This window comes from Coturnix japonica, chromosome 19 (genome assembly GCF_054131305.1).
Source record: "Coturnix japonica strain WE chromosome 19, WE-NBRP24, whole genome shotgun sequence".
In the NCBI taxonomy this organism is placed as follows: domain Eukaryota; kingdom Metazoa; phylum Chordata; class Aves; order Galliformes; family Phasianidae; genus Coturnix; species Coturnix japonica.
In genome coordinates this window covers 11,603,925-11,616,428 of record NC_140681.1, presented here as the reverse complement: position 1 = coordinate 11,616,428, position 12,504 = coordinate 11,603,925, and the positions used below count along the sequence as shown (strand labels likewise).

Genomic DNA, 12,504 nt, shown 5'->3' with positions numbered 1-12,504 from the left:
TCATGGCAACAGAATTTTCTTGATTTACTTCCTGCTGTTTACAGGGAAAGGATGAGCAGCTCCAACCAGCTTCAGCTGTTGGAAGGTGTGTTGGAAAGAAGGATGCCAGGCAGTTTCAACCCATTGCTCATCTCTGTGCTGCAGCTTGTTTGGCTGGACAGCTATTGGGATGCCTACAGTGATTTGTGACCTCCATATATATTCATTATCAGATGCAGCACAACATTCATCTGATTTCCTAGCATGTGTATTTTCCTGGGAACAAGCTGTCTAAATATTTTGTCAACTTGTACAGCAACTGGCATGAGGACAATATGGATTTTTTTTTTTTATTTCCTCCTGTCTTAGTCTTAAAAAGAGGAGAGAAACTGAAGGGGTCAGCAGTTGTTTGCATTCTTCCACAGCAGCATTTTTACAGCAAATCACAATTGGTTTATTTTACAGCTTTATTCTATTCTTAACAACTACAACAAATGAAGCCTGGGTTGTGGGAAGATGCTGTAGCATGTAAAGCCTTAGTAAATACTGAATTGCATGTTGTTGGGCAAGAAAGGAATCAATGAACTGAATGTATTATCAGCAGCCTAACCCAAAGCATTACAGAGTATTAAGTAAATAATGTTCAATTAAAGAACTAGAGGGGAGAAAAAAATGCATAACACATACATAATTACATTTGCATAACAATTCATAAGCCAAAAGAATTCAGTTCTGATTTTTCCAAAGGTCACTGAGACAACAATCTATAAATCATCTGCACACAACAACAAAATAGAAAACCAGTTGCTCAATTCCACAATCTAAAGTCTGTCCTCCTGCATTTCAATTCTACGGGACACGAAGCCAGAAAATTAGTCTGTTTGCATATTAAGATCCCACGACTCTTGTGTGAAATCAATTAAGCCAAAATGACTTACTCAGACGACATTGTGCCCTATAAAACACACACTTATATTTTAAAATAACAAATGCAGAGTTCAAAAGGACTCCTCTGGATATACAAAACAAGTATAGGATTTATGAGAAATTGATGGAAGGAAAAGATGTTTGTTTAAGTGTGATAGGATGAGATACTGCCTGTCAGCTACACACATAACTAAATTTAAACAAAAAAATGCATCGTGTTTTGTTATTTCATAAAAAGAAGCAGCATTGCAGAAGATTGAAGAGAGATTTTAAATGAAAAGCAGCAGCTCGAAAACTAACACAATAACATAGGTAAGAGCACACACTGTTCTTGTGAGGCATTAGTAGTCCCAACAAATAGCGTACTAGGTTACTACCATAACATAACACAAGCAACTCCTAGGGTATATTTAGCAACACTTCTCTACTTATCCTTACATTGCAGAATAACAACATTTGCTCTCAGGACCAAATGCGACAAAGAATTGTTAGCTTTAGATGTACAATAACATCTTATTAGCCAGGAATGCTGGTTAAATTTGTCATTGTGAAGGAAGTCTGAATCTGAGACAGAGCAAGACACCCTTCCTGCCTTCCTACTTCCAATTAAAAATGCCATTATAAGAAAAATAGCTTCAGAAAAGTGAAGGACTTGATCTTTATTTGAAAAAAATAATTTAAGCAGCCAATTGCCCCAACCTGACCAACTCCTTGTGCTGGAGCTCATTCTGGGAGTAGCCTTGGCTGCTCCAGGAAAGTAGGATATCCCATGTGTCCCTCTGAAGTCAGACTGAGAGCTATCAGAGTGTAAAACCCAACCATCTCCACTTCAACCTAGAGGTACATCTGTCTGGCTTTTTGCCCATCAGGACCCCCCTATATCCTTCCTCACAGTGCTGTTCTCAGTGCATTCTTCTCTCATTCTGTACACATATTTGATACTGCCACAGACCAAGTGCCACACTTTGCACTGAGCCTTGTTGAACCTTGTTAGGTTCAGGTGGGCCCACTTTCCAAGCCTATCCAAGTCCCTGGATGGAATCTCTCTTTCTATTGCATCAACTGCACCACTCAGCTTGGTTTCATCAGCAAACTTGCTAAGGGTTCACTTTATCCCATAGCCTACATCATTGATGAAGGGGAGATTATGGAAGCATCAGTCCACATCCACTCCATATTCAAACCAACTGACAGGAACCCCTACATAGTTACTGTGGGGAAGAAAAAACAGCTTGTGTGCAATAATTCTTTGTCCTCCAACCTCCTTGCTCAGGTGCTGGGAATAAGCACAGAGTAAACACTTCTGCTCTTCATATCATACCTGCTGCATCAGTCCCCACAAAAGATCTAGAGCTCAGTGATTAATGATGGTAATTCCAAAAAGTAACTGAGATCCATTGATGTAAAATTACCAGACAGAAACATCTTTCTTCCTACTTACAGGTGAAAAAGAAACATTATTCTGGAAAAATAAAGCACTAACATTCTGAAAGAGAAACAGTGCATCAGTTTAAAGGACCTGACATCTCTATATAATACAGTATCCACTCTCTTTCAAAGAGGATTACTAATATCCTTGCAGACATGCAAGAACTCCAGCCAGAGGCAAGCCATGTTGGGACAAAGAGAAGAGACATTAAAAAGGAATGTTGCCATCCCACTTCAAATAGAAGATTTTACATGGTGAGAATTCTGTTTTAAGACACACAGATACAGAGAAGAGATGAGAACTGTGCACAGACCACCAGTTGAGTAGGGAAACCTTCTGGAACAAGTCAGAAGACACAACTTGAGGAATAAGTATATAGAAGGAAAAACTCCCCCTGCATCAGAGGACAGAATGAAACAGTTTCTTAATAGGTAAAAGGAGAAGGAGGAATGCTGACAAACAATTCTCTAGAAGTATTCCCATTCCAGTTAAAGGATGGCAACCAGATTCACAAACTTGCCAGCAGCAACTTACGAAACACAACCTAAAATGCCAATTTCATTTTACGGTAAAATCAGATTATAAGATGATGAAGAAACCGTCAGAAAGCAAGCTATGGAATTTGCCGTGCCATGGCTAAATAGACTAAAACAGCAACCACATCTCTGGCTGGTCCATATCTCCATTATATTTGAGCCATTTTCAAACACCTAAAATTCAATAGAAAATTACCACAGTTTCATGCTTGGACAGAGATGCTCCTTTAAGCAACAGTTGGCAAATGCTGAGTCTGCCAAGCTGGGCTTCTCCATACACAGTTTGGTTTCTGGACACACAATTTTACCAGTAAGGCTGGAATCTCTAATCTGAAAAGTATATTTTATGAGGGAACTGGACACATTAAACAGACCTTGCCAGGTTATTTACAGGGATATATTATTAGCTTTGATTCTACCCCAATAGAAACCAAACCCAAATAAACAATATCAATAAAAAAAAAAAAAGAACAAACCCCACAAATTTAGCAAGGCTTCGGGTGTTTAATTGATCAAAAGATGAGAGTTAAATCATCATCCTTAATGAATTCTAAACATATTAAGAAAATTACCATACTTTAAATTCTTTTCCAGCCTTTCTGAGCAATTTACTCGGCCCTCATATAAACTCACCCTGAAGCTTTGCTGTAAGTAAGAATGTTTGATAGGATGAAACAGGCAGCCCCAAGGAGAGACCTGTTCTATACAAGCTCACTCATCAACACAGCCATAAAACTTCACCTTCACCACATATTACTCACTGCTCTCAAAAGATCTTAAGATATTTTCAAGTTCATTTTACAGTAGCTGATTTTTAAATTTTTTTCTCATATAAACATATTAGCATGGTATAAAGAATTAAACTAATAAAGACCTAATAGCTGACCCCAGGAGTCACTTGATCCAAACCAGAGAGATGATCACAGGATGGGGTAAAGCTGACCTTACAGCTAAAAGACAGAGGGCTCCTGACTTAGAACTGTGACATGATCCTAACACTGCCTCAAATGTAAGGCTTCAAAATCCCCAGCATAAGGAGATGCCTTTAGATGAAATGATGGCATACATACTTCCCACAAAAATAACCACCAATCCTTTATACTCTGAAGCCAGTTTTCAGCTTGGTGTGGAACTGCATTAAGAAGCTCCTTGCCCTAAGAATTAGAACAAATTGAACCTGCCAAAGTATTCACGACAGGCTCAAGCATAACTCCTCCCTGCAAATTTGTTCTTCTGCCATAGCTTTACCAGCTCTTTGCTATTTATACTGCACATCTAATCCTCTCACCAGTAACATCTGATACTATAGGATCAGTATCTCTCCTGCCTAAGGCAGTTTCCTATTGCCAGTACAGCAGGTCTTGGAAAGGTCCATATCCCTTTGCACCTCTTCTTTATCCCTACAGAACCAAGACATCTTCTGTCACTGAGGGAGGGAGCAGAGTATACTGGCTATGAGTAGTAAGCCATTTTTTCTACCATTTTCTTTCAGAAGCACTAATTATTCACCGCACCCCAAACACAGCCCACCTGAGTGGAACAGCCAGATAGACCCCAGGCTTAAGGTAGCAAACCTCATATCACTTGTGAATGTTGAAACAGCCTTCTTGGAACTAGGTTAGAATAAGCACAGTAATGCTACAATGTAATGAAAATTATAGCAATAATAGCAGGGAATCATAAAACCACAGCAGCACAACCCTAGGTGGCAGCAACCAAGAACAAGCCCAAATACAACAGACATAGAAAAGAAGAAAAAGAGCTGCCTACCTTCAGAAGGCCTCAGATACGCAGAGATTGCCAGCAAGACCCTCACACCTGCACTGCCAACCCTTAAATAAGGGCTGGGAGGGGGTGGATCCTGGCTCCAGCCCTTCTGGTCAATCAAATAGATTGCGTACACCTGAGCTGCCCTGGGTTGGCCCTGCCTTCCCACCAGGTGCTCCCCATTTGTGTTCATAGCTGCTGCACTGAGCAAATCCTTATTTGTTGCAATCAAGGACTTCGCTGTTCCCCTCTTATTGCTGTGCTTTGTATTGCGTTATAGCATTATATACCTGGTAATTTATTTTTTAGCAGCTTTCTTAGAAGTTAATGTAGCTGATACTGGTTATTTTCTATTTGCTTTGCTCTGTGTTTATTGCAGCCCTCGCCTCTTCCTGGCCTTCACTTTAGAATGCTGTAAAAATCCTTGCAGGGCAAGAAGTGAATATTGATGTAAGAAGTGCTCACCCAGAGAAACTGACATGCAAAATGAAACGCCAGAGATGCTTAAATCCCGGCTTAACATACTCGGTTCAAAACTAAAGAGGACTCTTGAAACACAGTGTGCAAACCTTTCCTATTTAACTTCGTGCCTTATTTTCTGTTCGGCCAGACCCCAACCCTAACCCCGCTTCAGACAAGGCACAGTCACGCATTGCCCTCTAGTGGTTCCTCAGTCAGGATGGTCCCCAGGTTTAACACGGGCAAAGGAATCAAAGTATTCGGTCTGTCTGTCCTGGCTGAATGAGAGCTCAGAGCCTCCCCCAGGGATCACCACACCTGCAATACGAGTAATCCAAAGTGCATTGTATAATTGCATAGATCTCTTTTTCCCCGTCACGCTGTACCCTTCCTTGCTTGTCTTCAACACCTGTAACTTCCTGCTATGTACCACCAGTCACTCTCTGTAGCTCTCGATACCTTTTAAAGAAGCAGAATGTTTGACAAAATGATGGGCAGCCATCAGATATCAAGAGAGGGAAGCACAATTATCAGTGGGGTGGTAAGCAGCTCTTTATCAACATCTCCATATCAACCATAAACCACAGAGCTGGGAAATCACTGGATGTTAATGTAACTGAGAATTGGTTCTGACACTGATGACAGTCTCAGGACCCCTGGGGTGCTGGTATAGGGTGAACTGGGGTTGCCAGTTATGCTGCTATCGAAACAGCAGCTCCTTCTGCTTTGGCTTTATCCCATTTTAAGTTCTATTTGTTTCATGCATGTGAATACAGTTATCATTGGCCAGTCTTTAATGTGGGGTGTGGACAATGGAATTTTTCAGTCCTCTACGGAAGCATCGGTACCATACACAGCACTGAGCCATGAATTGACTATTGGGTATCAATGCCGCTTTTTCGAGTCTATCTGTCCCCAAAAGGGGCAAATCTACCTATCTGGGGACTGAGAGAAAACCACTGAAAGATCCCAGATGGTTTTGCCAAGACCCGGACAGCAGATAGCAGTTCTGTGCTATAGGAACGACCCCCCCGTCCAGTTTCCCTTCCCCCCGACGGGAGGAGCAGCCGCTGACTCCGCCCCGTGCCGCCCCGCTGCGCATGCGCCGCCGTTGGGCCACGCGGTGCTTTGCGGTCGCTGGGAGGGGCGGACATGCTGCACAGCCTGGGGCTGGTGGGCACCATCGGGGAGGGGGACGAGGTGCCCGAGGAGCCCGAATCGGGAGACTCTGAGGATGAGCAGGTGGGGCCGGGCCGGGCCGGGTCGGGTCGCTTTGGGTTGGGTGCTGTGAGGCCGGTTCGGTTCGGTTCGGTTCGGCCGCCTGGTGGCGGTTGTCGCTCACGGGTGTCGTTGCAGGAGGTGCGGCCGGTGCCGGGCCCCGTGCGGCGGGGAGCGAAAGGAGGGGACTTCAGCGCTGCCTTCGTCTTCGGGGAGGTGGAGGCCGGCGGGGAGGGCACCTGGGCGGCAGCGCTGCGGCAGATCCGCGGCAAGGTGAGAACAGCCGCACGGAGCGGATCGACACGCGATGTCACGGTCTCATCTCACCAGCACTTTTCTTTTCCTGCTTAGAGATCGGCCACCACGTTGGATGAGAAGATTGAGAAAGTGAGGCAGAAAAGGAAGCTGCAGGTCAGGCTTTCCTCCAAGAGTCACGTTACTGAACGAGTTTGCGCCCTCTGATCGCAGTGCTCGAGCTGTGTTTGCAGCTATACCTGCCTGGGGTTTCTTTTGTATGCAGAATTATCCATTTCATTTTATCCACTTGGCTTGTTTTATGCTTTGTCCAGGAAAAAGAAGCTAAGCAAGGAAAAGTGGAAGATGGTAATGCAGAAACTGAGGATGATCAGTCCGAAAAGAAGGAGTGCGAGGACTTTGATAGAGAGGAAGAAGAGGACAATGAGTCCCAATACTCATTGGAAGATGAAACTATCTTCACCAAAGCAGGTACATGGACAGGCCCCTGATCTGCAAAAGCAAAAGTGGGACAGGCCACTGATCTGCTGGAGAACAACCTTTAATGAAGTCTTGGTGGGAATGAACAAGGATTTCTTGCTTTGCGTTGGCTGCAGGTCTCTTTGATCAGTCAAGCTCATTTTGAATGGTAGCTCAGGTATTTCTATCAGAGTGGTTCTTGAATGAGGAGATTTGCTTGGTGTTTTACTCCACTGCTTGCCTGTATTTGTTTCTAAGGCTTTTTCATCAATAACTTCTTAGAAGCAAAAAGTACCAAACAGGGGTGCACAGAACATGCTGTTCTGTGTTTATCTGCACTAAAGATCCTGTTGTCATTCTTTGCAGATACGCTTAAAGTGAAGGAAAGGAAGAGATCAAAAAAAGGAGGGCAAAAAGTAAGTGTTGGAGACAATGGCACCAGGTGTCCAGCCAGTAAGGTTGTAATGAACTGTAGGACACAGAGCAAACCAGAGCGCTTTGACTGCGTGTTGTGTTGCTGAATGTGGTTTTCTTGTTTTGCTTTTGTTGCTGTTTCTAGGAAGCAGAAAGCTTTTTTGAAGATGCCTCTGAATATGATGATAATTTGTCATTCCAGGACATGAATCTTTCCCGACCTTTGCTAAAGGTATTTATCTGGTTTAGTTATTATGTGTTCTGTTGTAAGGAACATTGGACAGTCTCTCTCCACCACCCAAAGCCATCACATTCCTCCTCTCTCTGCAGCCCCTCTGAAAAGGAAATGTGGTGTGGTATGGTGTGATAGTTAGCTCTCTAAGCCTTTCCTTATGTGGGAGGTGCTCCAGTCCTTTACCATTTTTACGACCCTCTATTGAACACTCCAGTAGTTCCCCATGTGTTGGGGAGCGCACAGGTAGAGAAAGGATTCTAGATGTAGCCTCAATAGAAGTGAGTAGAGACAGCACTTAACTGTTCCATCTCCTTTGAAGGCAATCACAGCTCTTGGTTTCAAGCAGCCGACTCCAATTCAGAAGGCTTGTATCCCAGTGGGTCTTCTGGGCAAGGATATTTGTGCTTGTGCTGCTACTGGGACAGGTAGGGGCTGGAGCCATGGGGAACATGGGGAATTCAGAGTATTCACAGTAACTGATAATTTTTGGTAATTCTTCTCAATTTTTCTTCTATAGGCAAGACAGCTGCCTTCATCTTGCCTGTGCTTGAGCGCCTGATTTACAAACCTCGTCAGGCCCCAATAACAAGGGTACTGGTTCTTGTGCCAACACGAGAATTGGGTATTCAGGTGCATTCTGTCACAAAACAGCTGGCACAGTTCAGCAGTGTCACAACTTGCCTCGCTGTAGGTGAGTATGGAGTTTGCATACGTGGATTGCACAGGTCACTGTAAACTGCTGTATGGAACTGCAAATGCTGTGCTCTAAAACTGGACACTGTGGTTGGTGTAGACATGCTTTTGGAAGGAGTACTAGAGTTTAAAATCTCATTTTCCAGTGCCATGCAGGTTTTTTGGTTGTTGGTTTTGTTGTTTTCCATAAAAAGAAAAGGTGAGGTCACTTCCAGTTGTGAATGTGTAATTAATATGTGTTTTTTTCCCATTTCTCAGGCAATCTGGACGTAGGTACTTAGTTGCATCCTGCTCAGCTGTCCACTTGCTCTCTTCCAGGTGGCCTAGATGTGAAGACTCAGGAAGCAGCTCTGCGCTCTGGGCCAGACATTCTTATTGCAACTCCTGGACGACTAATTGATCATCTCCACAACTGTCCCTCTTTCCACCTGAGCAGTGTAGAAGTGCTCATTTTGGATGAGGCAGACAGGTAGGCTAGACACAACAGTGGTGAAAAATGTAACGGTGGTTTCCACTTCTCCTTTTCCCAGGGTATAAGGCAGAGTCTTTGCTACCCTGCCTTACAAAACGGTTCTTAGCTAGAACTGGATAAAGCTGCCTGATCTTGCTGTGTTTCTACTGTGTAGGATGCTGGATGAATACTTTGAGGAACAGATGAAAGAAATAATCAGGTTATGTTCCAAGCACCGGCAGACAATGCTTTTCTCTGCCACAATGACTGAGGAGGTAAAACAGGCTGCTGGGAAACCTGCTCAGGCAGACGGTTGAATGGATGGTTGGCTATGAAGTCTTTCACTAGAAAGCATTGAACTTCTTTTTTTAATATTTTCTGACAGGTGAAAGATTTGGCTTCTGTTTCCCTGAAGAATCCCACCCGAATTTTTGTGAACAGCAACACGGATGTTGCCCCTTTCCTGAGGCAGGAATTCATCCGGATTAGACCCAACCGAGAGGGAGACCGTGAGGCCATTGTGTCAGGTGAGCAATGACCAAGGAAAAGATGGAATCAGTAGTTGACTGTGAAGCAGGCTGCTGACAGGACTTTATTTCAGCTCTACTGACACGGACCTTCCCAGACCATGTGATGCTTTTCACCCAGACAAAGAAGCAAGCTCATCGTATGCACATCCTGCTTGGGTTGATGGGTCTGCGGGTTGGGGAGCTTCATGGGAACCTCTCCCAGGCACAACGGTTGGAGGCACTCAGGTATTACCAGGCTTATTGGGCCGTCATAGGAAGAAACAAGATAAGTAAAAGTTGGAAGTTTTAGGGAAAATGTGAATCTCCGAATTCATAGCTAATATATTTGCTATGTTTTCTCAGGCGTTTTAAGGATGAACAGATTGATATTCTGGTAGCTACAGACGTGGCTGCACGAGGACTTGACATAGAAGGGGTTAAAACAGTGAGTATTTGCAACGCTGATCTGTTTAATGAGTCCTTCAATGTCATTTCCCTACTAACACTTTATTTAATAGGTAATCAATTTTACCATGCCCAACACCACCAAACACTACGTTCATCGAGTGGGTCGAACAGCAAGAGCAGGTAGGGCTGGTCGCTCTGTTTCACTCGTGGGAGAAGAAGAGCGGAAGATGCTGAAGGAGATCGTGAAGTCTGCCAAAACACCAGTGAAAGCCAGAATTCTCCCTCAAGGTATGCACAGAGATAAAAGCAGAGCCACAGGCGAGGAACATTGTTATATAGAGAAGAGACTGAAAGAGATGCTAAGTAGTAGAGTGGACATTAAATAGGCTACTTCTGATAGAATTCACACTGGATCTTTTTCAGATGTCATACTAAAATTCCGAGAAAAGATTGAGAATCTGGAAAAAGATGTGTATGCAGTTCTGTGCTTGGAGCGTGAGGAGCGTGAAATGCAGCAGTCAGAGGCTCAGGTAAGTTTTCTTTAGGATGCTGACCTGAAGTCTGTAATGCATAAGGAGAAGACAACCCTAGTGTGCTTAACCTGTGTACTTCAGAAGGGAAAGTGGTGGATATTCCTTGGCAACCATGAGCTTGAATCTTGTCTGACTTGTTTCAGATCAATAAGGCAAAGAAGCAGTTGGAGGAAGGAAAAGAGGAGGCTGCAACCAAGGGTGTAGAGAGGAGCTGGTTCCAGACCCGTGAGGAGAGGAAGAAAGAAAAAAGTGAGTTGTAGCAATGCTGGGCATGCTAAATTCCATTGCTGCAAGTAGAACATGCTCTGTCACGAGACAGGGACGAGAGATCTTTATGCCCTGATTTTCTGTCTTTCCCCAGTGGCTAAAGCACTGCAGGAGTTTGACTTAGCATTACGAGGCAAAAAAAAAAGGAAGAAATTTATGCAGGACACACAGAAAAAAACCCAAATGACAGTGAGTATAATTATGGGTTAATGGGACCCTGGATTGAATTATCCAAGTTTTTTCCTAAGCAAAGCCTCTCATTGCTGTAAATGCACGTTTTAACACTTTCTAGCCAGAGGAGAGATCACAGTTTGAAATCTTGAAATCTCAAATGTATGCTGAGCGGCTGGCAAAAAGAAATCGGCGAATGAAGCGAGCCCGAGCTTTGCCAGAAGAGGAACCAGCAACAGCACCAAAAGGTGGAGAAAACGCTTCTGTTTTACAGCTGATAAACCTTACGTTGATTTCTTTGTTGCATATGGGTGAAATGAACTAAGTTGTATAGTGGAAAGCTCCAAGTTAGAAGGAATGGCTGCTGGTGCTGGCCAGGGCGCACAGTTGCAGAGGGGGGAGTCATTGCTTTTGCTGATGGTGATGCTAATTGTTGTGGTTACAAATACTGGGCTTTAGTAAACAAGGTGATGCTCTGGCCTTCTCTTTACAGCCAATGTTCTGACTACTGTATTGTCTCCTTGTATTAGGTCCCAAGCAGAAGAAAAAGGTGTCTGTGTTTGATGAAGAGCTTACCAACACAAGCAGGAAGGCTCTGAAGCAGTATCGTGCAGGGTAATGGCTTAGCAGCAGTATATTAGCATTGTACGTCTGTAGTGTCTGAACTTTTTCAGCAGTAGTTTGTGCTGGGTAAAAGGATCCATTCTAGACATGTTACGGGCAGAGCAGAGCAGTGCAAGGCATCTTTCTAGAAATACCTGTGACACTTACTTGTTTTTCTCTCTGTTAAAGTCCATCATTTGAGGATCGGAAGCGGTTGGGTATGGCCCAGCGTAGGAAAGGAGGAAACTTTAAATCCAAGTCCAGGTATTGCTCCTCTTTCTATTCCAAGTTTTTTATTTCTTTTTACTGTAATGGTTTAAAGGCCCTTTCTAAGACATCTGATGCTTCTACAACAGTTTAATCTGCTGCTGCAGGGTCTGGGAGAAATCAGAGACTGTGGTAGCATGTTTCTACATTTTAGCATGAGAGAGCATTGCCCAGTAAAAGCACCGTGCTGCTCCTTATCATCAAGGTGGGCTGGTGCAATGTGATTCAAGGATCTTCTCTTTCAGGTACAAGAGGAAGTAAGAACTGTTCTACCAAGTGGGGAATCTGGGCTGTCTGTCTGCTTCAGACTTGTCTCCAGTGCCTGGATTTCTTCACACTGGGAGAAGATGTTCAGTAAAACTGAAGAGATTTTCATCAAGTCTCAGAATGGCTTTGGACTGTTCATTTATAGCTGGTTGAACGCTGTGTGAAAAAATATCTTCAGCCAAAGTAATAAATTTTGTAAAAAAGAAAAATTCCTTTTTGTTATAAAACAGCTCAAGCAAGCGAGAGCTGGGCTAAGTTCCTTCTTTCTGTCACTCTTCATGCTTAGTTCTTGTGCTTCTGTGTTTGTTACTTAATGTGGATGAAAGGATTTATCGAGGTTCAAAATCTGTTTCTAAGTGGAATACCCCAAATGTCCTTCTGAGGGGTAGTCTGATCCTCTAAAAGGATACTGAACAGAAAGCAGCCATAAAGCGAGACAGTTGCAACCAGAATACTGATCTTTCAGTAAGAAAAGGGAGAATTCTGATTAGTAACCCCTAATTTTGCAGCAGTGTTAATCTCTTGTTGTTACTGTCCTTACTCTCCCTAAGAATTATATTTCATCTGCTGCTTGATAAAATCTTGTAACATCCCTCAATTCCTAAAAAGGATGAGTCAATATAGACCTAAATCCAACTGCTTATAGATGATCTGTCT

General features: G+C 43.5%; 1 protein-coding gene across 2 annotated transcripts; it reads left to right on the top strand.

Annotated features, from left to right (window-relative positions):
• The first annotated feature begins 6,217 nt into the window (after window positions 1–6,217).
• Window positions 6,218–12,056, top strand: DDX27 (DEAD-box helicase 27). Of its 2 annotated transcripts, XM_015881887.3 has the most exons (21): window positions 6,218–6,339; window positions 6,454–6,588; window positions 6,667–6,726; window positions 6,885–7,041; window positions 7,396–7,445; window positions 7,589–7,675; window positions 7,998–8,103; window positions 8,196–8,369; window positions 8,690–8,840; window positions 8,998–9,097; window positions 9,208–9,349; window positions 9,424–9,577; window positions 9,695–9,776; window positions 9,850–10,027; window positions 10,163–10,269; window positions 10,416–10,521; window positions 10,634–10,728; window positions 10,832–10,958; window positions 11,241–11,325; window positions 11,503–11,577; window positions 11,826–12,056. In XM_015881887.3, the coding sequence occupies exons 1-21, from the start codon at window positions 6,250–6,252 to the stop codon at window positions 11,839–11,841; spliced, it is 2,277 nt and encodes a 758-aa protein (XP_015737373.2). In that variant the 5' UTR covers window positions 6,218–6,249; the 3' UTR covers window positions 11,842–12,056. The 2 variants fall into 2 exon arrangements, with proteins under 2 accessions (XP_015737373.2, XP_085375888.1); XM_085519762.1 differs by having other exon boundaries at window positions 6,218–6,588.
• The last annotated feature ends 448 nt before the right edge of the window (window positions 12,057–12,504 follow it).

Coding starts and splice junctions, on each gene's coding strand:
- DDX27 (XM_085519762.1), top strand. CDS start 6,250: ATGCTGCACAGCCTGGGGCTGGTGGGCACCATCGGGGAGGGGGACGAG. Junction 7,042..7,395: donor AACTATCTTCACCAAAGCAG/GTACATGGACAG, acceptor CATTCTTTGCAG/ATACGCTTAAAGTGAAGGAA. Junction 10,270..10,415: donor TGCAGCAGTCAGAGGCTCAG/GTAAGTTTTCTT, acceptor GACTTGTTTCAG/ATCAATAAGGCAAAGAAGCA.